The sequence below is a fragment of the Nerophis ophidion genome, linkage group LG03, assembly GCF_033978795.1.
Source record: "Nerophis ophidion isolate RoL-2023_Sa linkage group LG03, RoL_Noph_v1.0, whole genome shotgun sequence".
Taxonomy (NCBI): Eukaryota; Metazoa; Chordata; class Actinopteri; order Syngnathiformes; family Syngnathidae; genus Nerophis; species Nerophis ophidion.
In genome coordinates, this window is record NC_084613.1 from 12,047,848 (window position 1) to 12,063,660 (window position 15,813).

At 34.6% G+C, this 15,813-nt stretch overlaps 1 protein-coding gene across 2 annotated transcripts in view; it reads right to left on the reverse strand.

The window, feature by feature from the left end:
* The window catches only part of LOC133549120 (filamin-C-like), a 151,990-nt gene that overhangs the window by 87,085 nt on the left and 49,092 nt on the right, over positions 1-15,813 (reverse strand). Inside the window, exons 6-9 of one of the 2 annotated variants that reach the window (XM_061894258.1) lie at positions 12,957-13,034; positions 12,709-12,871; positions 3,691-3,891; positions 3,451-3,558 (exon numbers count right to left, since the gene is read on the reverse strand). In XM_061894258.1, coding sequence (XP_061750242.1) covers positions 3,451-3,558; positions 3,691-3,891; positions 12,709-12,871; positions 12,957-13,034 — 550 coding nt within the window. The remainder of the gene's footprint in view (positions 1-3,450; positions 3,559-3,690; positions 3,892-12,708; positions 12,872-12,956; positions 13,035-15,813) is intronic. The other variant, XM_061894259.1, reaches the window with a different exon arrangement.

Sequence of the window (15,813 nt, forward strand, 5' to 3'; positions counted from 1 at the left end):
AACACTTATATAAGACTTTTAAAGTCATTTTAATAGTAGGCTAATATAGCTACTATATACACTTACATATTGTGTTGTTCATTATAACACTTATATAAGACTTTTAAAGTAATTTTGAAAGTATGTTATTATAGCTAATATGGACACTTACATCATGTGTTGTCTTCATTATAACACTTATATAAGACCTTTAAAGTCATTTTAATAGTAGGCTAATATAACTAATATAGACACTTACATCATGTGTTGTTCATTGTAACACTTATACAATACTTTTTTAAGTCATTTTAATAGTAGGCTAATATAAATGATATAGACACTTACATCACGTGTTGTTCATTACAACACTTATATAATACTTTTATGGTAATTTTGAAAGTAGGTTATTATAGCTAATATAGACACATCATGTGTTGTCTTCATTATAACACTCATCTAAGACCTTTAAAGTCATTTTTTATAATCGGCTAATACAGACACTTGCATCATGTGTTGCCTCCATTATAACACTATATATTGTGGTGAGTTGTTTGTCAGTTGCTTATTTTCTGTACTCTTTGGCACACCATATTTACTCTGTCTCTCATCCACAGCATGGAGTGCAGCTGGTGCAAAGCAGGAGCAAACACCTGAGATTGATTAGTGGGGTCTATTTAACCTGGGTGCTGACGCCATGCGAGTGCCGGAACTTTGTGTCTCACCACCGTATTGCTCGCTCACTTGCAAACCTTTGTTTGACTCGTGCTCCTCGCCAGGTTTGATTGTTTCTCTAGCCTTGTCTAGCTCTTTTAGTTTGTTGTTGTTACTTCTTTCTAGAAGTGTTTTTTTTTTCCCCCCTAGCCTCGTCTAGCGTTTTATGTTTATACTTAGCACTTTTGGTTAACTTTTTCCATATAGTATTTTCCTGGCTGTGTCCAGCGCTTTTGTTTAGTTTTTTGGTAGCAACTATTTCAGTTCATTCATGGTGTGTTTTGTGCTCCACCATCGCCTTGTGTAATAAAGATAGATTTGGCAACCTTACGTCCAAATAAAGACAAACTTTCTTTGCTACCATCTACGTCTCTGCATCCTTGGGGTCCACGCACTTCTACACCTAACAATATATACGATTTTTAAAGTAATTTTGATAGTAGGCTAATACAACCGACAAAGACACTTACGTCATGTGTTGCCTTTATTATAAGACTTATCTAAGACTTTTAAAGTCATTTTGATAGTAGGCTATTATAGCTAATATAGACACTGACGTAAAATGTTCCCTTCATTATAAGACTTATATAAGACTTTTAAAGTTTTTTTGATAGTAGGCTATTATAGCTAATATAGACACTAATGTAAAGTGTTGCCTTCATTATAACACTTATATAAGACTTTTAAAGTCATTTTGATAGTAGGCTAATATAGACACTTACATCATGTGTTGCCTTCATTATAACACTTATATAAGACTTTTAAAGTCATTTTGATAATAGGCTAATATAGACACTTACATCATGTGTTGCCTTCATTATAACACTTATATAAGACTTCTAAAGTCATTTTGATAGTAGGCTAATATAGACACTTACATCATGTGTTGCCTTCATTATAACACTTATATAAGACTTTTAAAGTCATTTTGATAGTAGGCTATTATAGTTAACGTAGACACTAATGTAAAGTGTTGCCTTCATTATAACACTTATATAAGACTTTTAAAGTCATTTTGATAGTAGGTTATTATAGCTAATATAGACACTGACGTAAAATGTTGCCTTCATTGTAAGACTTATATAAGACTTTTAAAGTTTTTTTGATAGTAGGCTATTATAGCTAATATAGACACTAATGTAAAGTGTTGCCTTCATTATAACACTTATATAAGACTTTTAAAGTCATTTTGATAGTAGGCTAATATAGACACTTACATCATGTGTTGCCTTCATTATAACACTTATATAAGACTTTTAAAGTCATTTTGATAGTAGGCTATTATAGTTAACGTAGACACTAATGTAAAGTGTTGCCTTCATTATAACACTTATATAAGACTTTTAAAGTCATTTTGATAGTAGGCTATTATAGCTAATATAGACACTGACGTAAAATGTTGCCTTCATTATAAGACTTATATATGACTTTTAAATTTTTTTTGATAGTAGGCTATTATAGCTAATATAGACACTAATGTAAAGTGTTGCCTTCATTAAAACACTTATATAAGACTTTTAAAGTCATTTTGATAGTAGGCTAATATAGACACTTACATCATGTGTTGCCTTCATTATAACACTTATATAAGACTTTTAAAGTAATTTTGATAGTAGGCTAATATAGTTAACGTAGACACTAATGTAAAGTGTTGCCTTCATTATAAGACTTATATAAGACTTTTAAAGTCATTTTGATAGTAGGCTAATATAGACACTTACATCATGTGTTGCCTTCATTATAACACTTATATAAGACTTTTAAAGTCATTTTGATAGTAGGCTAATATAGACACTTACATCATGTGTTGCCTTCATTATAACACTTATATAAGACTTTTAAAGTCATTTTGATAGTAGGCTAATATAGACACTTACATTATGTGTTGCCTTCATTATAACACTTATATAAGACTTTTAAAGTCATTTTGATAGTAGGCTATTATAGCTAATATAGACACTGACGTAAAATGTTGCCTTCATTATAAGACTTATATAAGACTTTTAAAGTCATTTTGATAGTAGGCTAATATAGACACTTACATCATGTGTTGCCTTCATTATAACACTTATATAAGACTTTTAAAGTCATTTTGATAGTAGGCTATTATAGCTAATACAGACACTCACGTAAAATGTTGCCTTCATTATAAGACTTATATAAGACTTTTAAAGTTTTTTTGATAGTAGGCTATTATAGCTAATATAGACACTAATGTAAAGTGTTGCCTTCATTATAACACTTATATAAGACTTTTAAATTCATTTTGATAGTAGGCTAATACAGACACTTACATCATGTGTTGCCTTCATTATAACACTTATATAAGACTTTTAAAGTCATTTTGATAGTAGGCTATTATAGTTAACGTAGACACTTACATCATGTGTTGCCTTCATTAAAAGATTTATGCAAGGCTTTTCGTTTTTTGCAGCTCCAGACAGATTCGTATTTTTGGTCTAAAAATGACTCTTTCAACGTTTTGGGTGGCCAACCCCCCGCTGTACTTGAATGTCCAAAATGAGAGCGGAAAACGGATCAAATATTACTGAATCAAAGTCATATCGTCCCTGAGACCATAAATTCTGAGTCGAATGGTTAAAAAGGAATCGTTACACCCCTAATTGCAGCTCAAGTCTTTCCAAAAGCGTGCAGGCCGAAGGAAGGTGGACCAAGCACTACTGTGCACCCTTGGAGAAAGCTCGGCGCGGACAGGAGCTGAGCAACGAGCAAAGTCCCGTCCCAGCGGGACATACTAACTTGGGCGGACAGGTTTTTTAGGGGGGGGGGCCTTCGTTGCTGGAGGAGTTCGCACTGACTGAGGGATTATCTGCAATGGGACTCCCGCGGGAGGAGCAACAGGAGGTGCTAGAAATGACAGATCAGAAGGGTTACGGTCTAAAACTGCTCCCTGGGAAACGCAACCCTGATGGAACGGATCAGCCCGCTGAGAAATCCGACTGTCAATTATAAACCTGGCGCGTACAACACATGGCTCACCCTCTGCGATGTTGACAGGGAAGGGACTCTTGGGGATCTCCTGGTCCCCAAACAGCACGTGGATGGTGTGAGGGCCCTCCGTCACTGGGCGATACGTGCAACGGAAGACGCTGTCGCCCTTGTTCTCCAGGATGAGCTCCACCGTGTCCTTTTTCCCCTGCGGGTCCACGATGACCACGCTGACGTCGCCGTTGCCAGCACCTGTGGGGTCAGCAGGAAGAAAAACTTACTACCTTATCGATCGGGAAATGATGTAAGCGTCCTTTTACACAGAGAGACCACACAACTGCAAAAGTTAACAAGTTTTTTGCACAAGATTTAACTTTGACACAGCAGGCCAACAAAGAGTGATGGGCAAGTGTTACCCTCCATTAAAGGTAGCTAAACTAAAATCTACTCTCCATTAAATGTAGCTTAACTAGGCTGACCATATAGTGAAAACCCAAAAAAGACGACACATACAATGGGGCAAATAAGTATTTATTCAGCCCCCGATTGTGCAAGTTCTCCCACTTAAAATGATGACAGAGGTCTGTAATTTTCATCATAGGTACACTTCAACTGTGAGAGACAGAATGTGAAAAAAAAAAAAACAGGAATTCACATTATAAAGAATGTATTTGTAAATTATGGTGGAAAATAAGTATTTGGATCAACCATTCAAGGCTCTCACTGATGGAAGGAGGTTTTGGCTCAAAATCTCACGATACATGGCCCCATTCATTCTTTCCTGAACACGGATCGATCGTCCTGTCCCCTTAGCAGAAAAACAGCCCCAAAGCATGATGTTTCCACCCCCATGCTTCACAGTAGGTATGGTGTTCTTGGGATGCAACTCAGTATTCTTCTTCCTCCAAACACGACGAGTTGAGTTTATACCAAAATGGATACATGGATGATACAGCAGAGGATTGGGAGAATGTCATGTGGTCAGATGAAACCAAAATAGAACTTTTTGGTCATCCATGTATCCATTTTGGTATAAACTCAACTCGTCGTGTTTGGAGGAAGAAGAATACTGAGTTGCATCCCAAGAACACCATACCTACTGCAGCGGCGGCGGCGGCGATGACCAAGAAGAACGCGGAGTTGGAATATAATTACAATACTTTATGTACATATTTGTAGATAGATAGATAGATAGATGGATAGTACTTTATTTATTCCGTCAGGAGAGTTCCTTCAGGAAAATTACAATTTTCAGCACAATCCCATTCAAGATCAGACAAACATTACAGGGAGACAGAACAGGATCGCTGACGGGTCTGCCGGCTTCCAGCGCCCCTTACAAAAAAGATGACATACAGGTAAACAAGGGGGGTGGGGGAAGAAAAAAATAGAAGATTAAAATAAAATTAAAAAATCGGTCTTAGCCTAGGCCCTGGAGTGGGGGTGCAGGCCAAGGGAAAAAACAAAAACAAAACAAAAAAAACAAAACAACAACAGCTCATAGCCATAGTACACATCCCTCTTCCATGTGTGTAAGAGGGAAACATCAAACATCAAAGAACACAGAGGACATATTGTATACATATGTATATAATATTTACATATTTATATAATATGTAACTACAAGCTCCATTCACAGACAGAGTCCCATTGCTTTTATGAGCGGTCGAGCGAGTCAAAAGCTAGAAAAAAAAAAAAATATAAATATATATGTATATATTTTTATTTATTTTTATTTTTTTTATTTGTGGAGGCCGTAATTCTTTCGTGGCGGGCCGCCACAAATAAATAAATGAATGTGTGGGAAACCCTGCTACTGTGAAGCATGGGGGTGGAAACATCATGCTTTGGGGCTGTTTTTCTGCTAAGGGGACAGGACGATTGATCCGTGTTAAGGAAAGAATGAATGGGGCCATGTATCGTGAGATTTTGAGCCAAAACATCCTTCCATCAGTGAGAGCTTTGAATGGTTGACCAAAGTGAAGTGAAGTGAATTGTATTTATATAGCGCTTTTTCTCTAGTGACTCAAAGCGCTTTACAAAGTGAAACCCAATATCTAAGTTCCATTTACACCAGTGTGGGTGGCACTGGGAGCAGGTGGGAAAGGTGTCTTGCCCAAGGACACAACGGCAGTGACTAGGATGGTGTAAGCGGGGATCGAACCTGCAACCCTCAAGTTGCTGGCACGTCCCCTCTACCAACCGAACTATACCGCTATTCCTACAATGTGAATTCCTGGATTTCTGTCTCTCACAGTTGAAGTGTACCTATGATGAAAATTACCGACCTCTGTCATCATTTTAAGTGGGAGAACTTGCTGACTAAATACTTTTTTGCCCCACTGTATACGCGTGCCAAGGCCGGGACTAGGTGAAAATTTGCCAATGATACTTGAACTTGCTTTATAAATTATATATTTATTTAAATAAAGCATTTTTTTCTCCTCTGTTGACAGCAGTGTTAGCGCTCGGAATTTTCAAAATGGGCTCCCAATGTAGCATCCCGGAAGAGTAGGTGTTGCAAGGGATTCTGGGTATTTGTTCTGTAGTGTTTATGTTGTGTTACGGTGCGGATGTTCTCCCGAAATGTGTTTGTCATTCTTGTTTGGTGTGGGTTCACAGTGTGGCACATATTTGTAACAGTGTTAAAGTTGTTTATGCGGGCACCTTTAGCGTGACCTGTATGGCTGTTGACCAAGTATGCCTTGATTGACAACCAAATGAACTATCTCCCTCTCGCGGTCACTGCACCCCCCTTCACGAATGTTGCTGGGTGCGCACACCTTCACAATTTATTTTGTTTTTAACTGCCTCTTAAAACTGTACGTTCATTGAGAATACGCACAACCTTGACATAAAACGCCTGACATTTGAGGCATTTAAGAAACCCCACCCGGACACCCCGGACAGTCCTGCAAATGAGGACATGTCCGGGGAAAAGAGGACGTATGGTCAGTCCAGCTTAACAACAAGTTACCCTCCATTAAATGTAGCTAAATTACAAGTTACTTTCCTTTAAATGTAGCTAAACTACAAGTTACTCTTTATTAAATGTAGCTAAGCTACAAGTTCCTCTCCATGAAATGTAGCTGAACTACAAGTTGCTCTCCATTAAATGTAGCTTAACAACAAGTTAATCTCCATTAAATGTAGCTAAACTACAAGTCACTCTCCATTAAATGTAGCTAAATTACAAGTTACTCTCCTTTAAATGTAGCTAAACTACAAGTTACTCTCCATTAAATGTACCCAGGATACAAGTTATTCTCCATTAAATGTAGCTAAATTACAAGTTACTCTCCTTTAAATGTAGCTAAACTACAAGTTGCTCTCCATTAAATGTAGCTAAGCTACAAGTTACTCTCCATGAAATGTAGCTAAGCTAAAAGTTACTCCCCATTAAATGTAGCTTAACAACAAGTTACTCTCCATTAAATGTAGCTAAACTACAAGTTACTCTCCATTAAATGTACCCAGGATACAAGTTATTCTCCATTAAATGTAGCTAAATTACAAGTTACTCTCCTTTAAATGTAGCTAAACTACAAGTTGCTCTCCATTAAATGTAGCTAAGCTACAAGTTACTCTCCATTAAATGTAGCTAAGCTACAAGTTACTCTCCTTTAAATGTAGCTAAACTACAAGTTACTCTCCATTAAATGTAGCTAAACTACAAGTTACTCTCCATTAAATGTAGCTAAATTACAAGTTACTCTCCTTTAAATGTAGCTAAACTACAAGTTACTCTCCATTAAATGTACCCAGGATACAAGTTATTCTCCATTAAATGTAGCTAAATTACAAGTTACTCTCCTTTAAATGTAGCTAAACTACAAGTTGCTCTCCATTAAATGTAGCTAAGCTACAAGTTACTCTCCATGAAATGTAGCTAAGCTAAAAGTTACTCCCCATTAAATGTAGCTTAACAACAAGTTACTCTCCATTAAATGTAGCTAAACTACAAGTTACTCTCCATTAAATGTACCCAGGATACAAGTTATTCTCCATTAAATGTAGCTAAATTACAAGTTACTCTCCTTTAAATGTAGCTAAACTACAAGTTGCTCTCCATTAAATGTAGCTAAGCTACAAGTTACCCTCCATTAAATGTAGCTAAGCTACAAGTTACTCTCCTTTAAATGTAGCTAAACTACAAGTTACTCTCCATTAAATGTAGCTAAACTACAAGTTACTCTCCATTAAATGTAGCTAAATTACAAGTTACTCTCCTTTAAATGTAGCTAAACTACAAGTTACTCTCCATTAAATGTAGCTAAGTTACAAGTTACTCTCCTTTAAATGTAGCTAAACTACAAGTTACTCTCCATTAAATGTAGCTAAGCTACAAGTTACTCTCCTTTAAATGTAGCTAAACTACAAGTTACTCTCCATTAAATGTAGCTAAGCTACAAGTTACTCTCCATTATATGTAGCTAAACTACGAGTTACTCTCCATTAAATGTACCCAAGATACAAGTCACTCTCCATTAAATGTAGCTTAACAACAAGTTAATCTCCATTATGTGTAGCTAAACTACACGTTACCCTCCATTAAATGGAGCTACATTACAAGTTATTCTCCTTTAAATGTAGTTAAACTACAAATTACTCTCCATTAAATGTAGCTAAACTACAAGTTACTCTCCATTAAATGTAGCTAAGCTAAAAGTTACTCTCCATTAAATGTAGCTAAACTACAAGTTGCTCTCCATTAAACGTAGCTAAGCTACAAGTTACTCTCCATGAAATGTAGCTAACCTAAAAGTTACTCTCCATTAAATGTAGCTTAACAACAAGTTAATCTCCATTTAATGTAGCTAAACTACAAGTTACTCTTTATTAAATGTAGTTAAGCTACAAGTTACTCGCCACTAACTGTAGCTAACTTACAAGTTACTCTCCATATAAATGTAGCTGAGCTACAAGATACTCTCCATTAAATGTAGCTATCACTCTATCACAAAAAAATAAGAGTTGTAGAAATAATTGAAAACTCAAGACAGCCATGAAATTATGTTCTTTGCAAGTGTATGTAAACTTTGGACCCCGACTTTGATAAGGTGCCTAAGGTGCTATAGTTTCAAGTTGTCAAACAGCCCAAACAAATATAACTTTTTAGAAAATACCAGTGTTCTAAAAACCTGGAGAAGCCATGAGAAACTAGTACAAAGTGGTAATACAAGACAAACCAGCACTTGTTCGCTTTGAGGACTTGTCATTCCTCAAGCTGTCATGGCATTCTTTGTAATGTCCATCCATTTATCTACCACTTATTCCCTTTGGGGTTGCGGGGAGCCCTGGTGCATATCACAGCTACAATCGGGTGGAAGGCAGCGTACCCCCTGGACAAGTCGCCACCTCATCGCAGGGCCTTTTTTTAAGTCACTTTTATAAACTTTTTTTTCTACCCCCAGAAAATGTAGCAATCTTGGGGAGAAAAAATTCATATTCATATTAAATATATAAAATGTTTTTGATTTTTCTTCAAGAAAAATATTTTTAAATCTTTTTTTTCTTTTTTTTCAAGAAAAGGCCATCTTTTCAAATTTGGAAAAAATTGGATATTTTTAAAGAAAAAAAGTTTTTTTGTTAAAAGATAATTTGATTTCCATCATATGACAAAGTCCAATATTTTCAGAAACTCAACAAATTTTGTAAGTCAAATAATCAAATGTATGTACATTTTTAAAATATTGTTTTCTTTTAAGAAAAACACCTAACTTCTGAACAAACACATTTTTTAAAGTCACTTTTATACGTTTTTTTTAACCCCAGAAATTACTGCAATCTTGGGGAAAAAAATTCAGTTTTTCACAAAACAATTCATATTAAATATATAAAATATGTTTTGGATTTTTTTTCATGAAAAATTATCTCTTTTTTTCCAAGAAAGGGCCATCTTTTCAAATTTCGAAAAAAAAGGGGATTATTCAAACAAAAATTGTTGTTTTCTATTTAAGATAATAGAGTCAACATTTTTTTTAGAAAGGCAAATAATCAAATTCCTGTAAATTTTTAAAATATATTTTTCGTTTATGAAAAACACCCGACTTCAAAACAACCACATTTTTAAAGTCACTTTTAATTTTTTTTTCCGCCCAGAAAATGTAGCAATCTTGAGGGGAAACAATTCATATTCATATTAAATATATAAAATGTTTCTGATTTTTCTTAAAAAATAATATATTTTAATAATATTTTTTTGGTTTTTTTCTTTCTCAAGAAAAAGCCATCTTTTCAAATTTGGAAAAAATTGGATATTTTTAAAGAAAAAAAGTTTTTGTTTTTTTTAAAGATAATTTTGATTTCCATCATATGACAAAGTCCAATATTTTCAGAAACTCAACAAATTTTGTAAGTCAAATAATCAAATGTGTGTACATTTTTAAAATATTGTTTTCTTTTAAGAAAAACACCTAACTTCTGAACAAAGACATTTTTTAAAGTCACTTTTATAAGGTTTTTTTAACCCCAGAAATTACTGCAATCTTGGGAAAAAAAAGTCAGTTTTTCACAAAACAATTCATATTAAATATATAAAATATGTTTTGGATTTTTTTTCATGAAAAATTATCTCGTTTTTTCCAAGAAAGGGCCATCTTTTCAAATTTGGAAAAAAAAGGGGATTATTTAAACAAAAATTGTTTATTTTTATTTAAGATAATAGAGTCAACATTTTTTTAGAAAGGTAAGTAATCAAATGTATGTAAATTTTAAAAATATTGTTTCCCTTTATGAAAAACATCCAACTTCAAAATAACCACATTTTTAAAGTCACTTTTTATTTATTTTTTTCGCCCAGAAAATGTAGCAATCTTGGGGGGAAACAACTCATATTCATATTAAATATATAAAAAGTTTTTGATTTTTCTTCAAGAAAAATATTTTAACATCTATTTTTTTTTTCAAGAAAAACCCATCTTTTCAAATTTGGAAAAAATTGGATATTTTTACAGAAAAAAAGTTTAGTTTTGATTTTGATCTCGATAATACGATAAAGTCAAATATTTTCAGAAACTCAACAAATTTTGTAAGTCAAATAATCAAATTTATGTAAATTTTAAAAATATTGTTTTTCTTTTAAGAAAAACCCCTAACTGCAAAATAACCACATTTTTTAAAGTCACTTTTATAAGGTTTTTTTAACCCCCAGAATATGCTGCAATCTTGGAAAAAAAGTCAGTTTTTCACAAAATAATTCATATTAAATATATAAAATATTTTTGGGATTTTTCTTCATGAAAAAGTATCTCTTTTTTTCCAAGAAAAGGCCATCTTTTCAAATTTGGAAAAAAGGGGGATTATTTAAACAAAAATAGTTTTTTATTTATTTAAGATAATAGAGTCAACATTTTTTTCAGAAAGGCAAATAATCAAATTCATGTAAATTTAAAAAATATTGTTTTCGTTTATGAAAACACCCGACTTCAAAACAACCACATTATTAAAGTCTCTTTAAAAAAATTTTACCGCCCAGAAAATTTAGCAATCTTGGTAGGAAACAATTCATATTCATATTAAATATATAAAATGCTTTTGATTTCTCTTCAAAAATAATATTTTAACATGTTTTTTTTTCTTTTTCAAGAAAAAGCCATCTTTTCAAATTTGGCAAAAATTTGATATTTTTGAAGAAAAAAAAGTTGTTGTTTTTTAAAGATAATTTTGATCTCGATCATATGACAAAGTCAAATATTTTCAGAAACTCAACAAATTTTGTAAGTCAAATAATCAAATGTATGTACATTTTAAAAATATTGTTTTTCTTTTAAGAAAAACCCCTAACTGCAAAATAACCACATTTTTAAAGTCACTTTATAAGGTTTTTTAAACCCCCAGAATATGCTGCAATCTTGGAAAAAAAGTCATTTTTTCACAAAACAATTCATATTAAATATATAAAATAAGTTTTGGATTTTTTTTCATGAAAAATTATCTCTTTTTTTCCAAGAAAAGGCCATCTTTTCAAATTTGGAAAAAAAGAGATTATTTAAACAAAAATAGTTTTTTATTTATTTAAGATAATAGAGTCAACATTTTTTTCAGAAAGGCAAATAATCAAATTCATGTAAGTTTTAAAAATATTGTTTTCGTTTATGAAAAACAGCCGACTTCAAAACAACCACATTTTTAAAGTCACTTTTAATTTTTATTTCCGCTCAGAAAATGTAGCAATCTTGCGGGGAAACAATTCATATTCATATTAAATATATGAAATGTTTTTGATTTTTCTTCATGAAAAATATTTTAACATCTTTTTTTTTTTTTTTTTTCAAGAAAAAGCCATATTTTCAAATTTGGAAAAAATTTGATATTTTTAAAGAACATTTTTTTTTTTTTTTTTTTTTAAAGATAATTTTGATCTCGATCATATGAGAAAGTCAAATATTTTCAGAAACTCAACAAATTTTGTAAGTCAAATAGTCAAATTTATGTACATTTTAAGAATATTGTTTTCTTTTAAGAAAAACACCTAAAAAAATTTAACCCCCAGATTATGTTGCAATCTTGGAAAAAAAAGTCAGTCTTTCACAAAAAACCATTCATATTAAATATATATAAAATATGTTTTGGATTTTTCTTCATTAAAAATAATCTTTTTTTTTTCCAAGAAAAGGCCATATTTTCAAATTTGGAAAAAAAGGGGATTGTTTAAAGAAAAAAAATGTTTTTTTATTTAAGATAATAGAGTCAACATTTTTTTCAGAAAGGTAAGTAATCAAATTCATGTAAATTTTAAAAATATTATTTTCGTTTATGAAAAACACCTGACTTCAAAACAACCACATTTTTAATGTCACTTTTAATTTTTTTTTCCGCCCAGAAAATGGTGCAATCCTGCAAAAAAAGTAAGTTTTTCACAAAATATATTTTTTCATAAAAATATTTTACCATCTTTTTTCTCTCAAGAAAGCCATATTTTCAAATTTGAAAAAAAGTACACATTTTTAAATAAAAACTTGTCATGTTTTTCCAAGGAAAAAAGTAGTTTTTTTTAAAGAAAATGTGAAAATCTCGATAATATGACAATGTCACATTTTTTTCAAAAACAAAAGACAATAATCCTACCGGCGGTGTAGATGTCAAAGTAGGTGGGTTTGTTGGCCACGTTCCCGGTGCGCTCCAGACCCGGTCCCCGGGCGTGGACTTTGCTGGGGTCGCCCATGTCCTTTGCCACGTTCACCGCGTAGGGGCTCTTGTCTGTGTCCTGGCCTGCAAACAACACCTTGACCTGATAGTTCCGGGCGCAGAAAACCGGCGTGTAAGAAAAAGGTTTGTATGGAGACGGCATAATATGTGGGGGCACAGCAGCCAACCTTGTGGAGACCCTCAACTTTCGGAACATAGGTGACGGTGTAGGTTTTGTTCTTGTCCCTGTTGGGTTTGACTTTAGCCTGCAGACACGGAGACAGAAAAAAAAAAAAAGAGTTATGGGCGACACTAGGTGTTCTTAACCTGTTTGACCTCGGGGGCCCAACTCTTCCACATTTCCATAACAACTTACTCTTCTCACGCTTGATTTTAACCATATTTGATAATTGTATCCAACTTACTTCCAGTTTAATGATATAAAAGCACATATAAATCACAAAGATTAAATAGACCTCCTTTTTAGACCAGTTGATCTGCCGCTTCTTTTCTTTCTCCTATGTCCCCCCCTCCCTTGTGGAGGGGGTCCGGTCCGATGACCATGGATGAAGTACTGGCTGTCCAGAGTCGAGACCCAGGATGGACCGCTCGTCGGGACCCAGGATGGACCGCTCGCCTGTATCGGTTGGGGACATCTCTACGCTGCTGATCCGCTTGAGATGGTTTCCTGTGGACGGGACTCTTGCTGCTGTCTTGGATCCGCTTGAACTGAACTCTCGCGGCTGTGTTGGAGCCACTATGGATTGAACTTTCACAGTATCATGTTAGACCCGCTCGACATCCATTGCTTTCGGTCCCCTAGAGGGGGAGGGGGGTTGCCCACATCTGAGGTCCTCTCCAAGGTTTCTCATAGTCAGCATTGTCACTGGCGTCCCACTGGATGTGAATTCTCCCTGCCCACTGGGTGTGAGTTTTCCTTGCCCTTTTGTGGGTTCTTCCGAGGATGTTGTAGTCGTAATGATTTGTGCAGTCCTTTGAGACATTTGTGATTTGGGGCTATATAAATAAACATTCATTGATTGATTGATTACAATAAAAGTTTATGTCAGGCAAATTAAAAATATTGTAAAAGAAAGGAAACTGATGAAAAATACATCAAATTAATACATTCTAAGTGAATTATTGATAGGATAATGCAAAACCCAAAACTAGTGAAGGCACGTTGTGTAAATGGTTAAAAAAAACAGAATACAATAATTTGCAAATCTTTTTCAACTTATATTCAATTGAATAGACTGCAAAGAAAAGATATTAAATGTTCAAACGGAAACACTTCATTTTTTTTGCAAATAATCATTAATTCCGAATTTATGGCAGCAACACATTGCAAAAAAGTTGTCACAGGAGCATTTTTACCACTGTGTTACATGGCCTTTTCTTTTAACAACACCAAGTAAGCATTTGGAAACTGAGGAGACACATTTTTGAAGCTTTTCAGGTGGAATTCTTTCCCATTCTTGCTTGATGTACAGCTTAAGTTGTTCAATGGAGTCTCTGTTGTGGTATTTTAAACTTCATATAGCAACACACATTTTCTGGACTACTTGCTGAAATAAGCAGGGGCGTCCATGATAACGTTGCTTGGATGGCAAAATATGTTGCTCCAAAAGCTGTATGCACCTTTCAGCATTAATGGTACCTTCACAGATGTGTAAGTTACCCATGCATTGGGCACCAAAACACCCCCATCGATGCTGGCTTTTCAACTTTGCGCCTATAACAATCCGGATGGTTCTTTTCCTCTTTGTTCCGGAGGACAAGACGTCCACAGTTTCCACAAACAACTTGAAATGTGGACTCGTCAGGCCACAGAACACTTTTACACGTTGCATCAGTCCATCTCAGATGAGCTTGAGCCCAGCAAAGCCGGCGGCATTTCTGGGTGTTGTTGATAAATGGCTTTTGCTTTGCATAGTAGGGTTTTAACTTGCACTTACAGATGTAGCGACAATCTGTAGTTACTGACAATGGTTTTCTGAAGTGTTCCTGGGCCCATGTGGTGATATCCTTTACACACTGATGTCGCTTTTTGATGCAGTACCGCCTGATAGATCCAAGTTCCGTAATATCATCGCTTACGTGCAGTGATTTATCTATTTTCTCTGAACCTTTTGATGAGATTGGCCGTGCGCAACCCAAGCATCCCTGGTTCAATTCCCACTTAGTACCAGCCTCGTCACGTCCGTTGTGTCCTGAGCAAGACACTTCACCCTTGCTCCTGATGGGTGCTGGTTGGCGCCTTGCATGGCAGCTCCCTTCATCAGTGTGTGAATGTGTGTGTGAATGGGTAAATGTGGAAGTAGTGTTAAAGCGCTTTGAGTACATTGAAGGTAGAAAAGCGCTATACAAGTACAACCCATATTACGGACCATAGATGGTGAGATCCTCAAATTCCTTGAAATAGCTGGTTGAGAAATGTTGTTCTTAAACTGTTTTGCTCACGTGTTTGTTCACAAAGTGGAGTGACCCTTGTTTGTGAATGACTGAGCATTCCTTGAAAGCTGCTTTTATACCCAATCATGGCACCCGCCTGTTTCTAATTAGCCTGCTCACCTGTGGGATGTTGCAAATAAGTGTTAAATGAGCATTCCTCAACTTTCACGGTCCTTTTTGCCACTAGTGCCAGCTTTTTTGAAACATGTTGCAAGCATCAAATTCCAAATGAGCTAATATTTGCAAAAAATAACAAGGTTTTCCAGTTCGAACATTAAATATCTTGTCTTTGCGGTCTATTCAATTGAATATAAGTTGAAAAGGATTTGCAAATCATTCCATTTTGTTTTTATTTACCATTTACACAACGTGCCAACTTCACTGGTTTTGGGGTCTGTATATAACTGATGTCATAATAGTCATATTTTTTGCGCTTAAACTCCACAATGACTTTAGCTTCAGACTTCTTCTGTTTGCTATTGTCAATACTGCCACAAGTGGTGGAAAAGTGTATGACAACTGAGTACTTTGAGTACCGAGTACTATTTTTTGGCAGCCCCAAAAATGGTTAAGAAAGGGTTAAAAAAACAC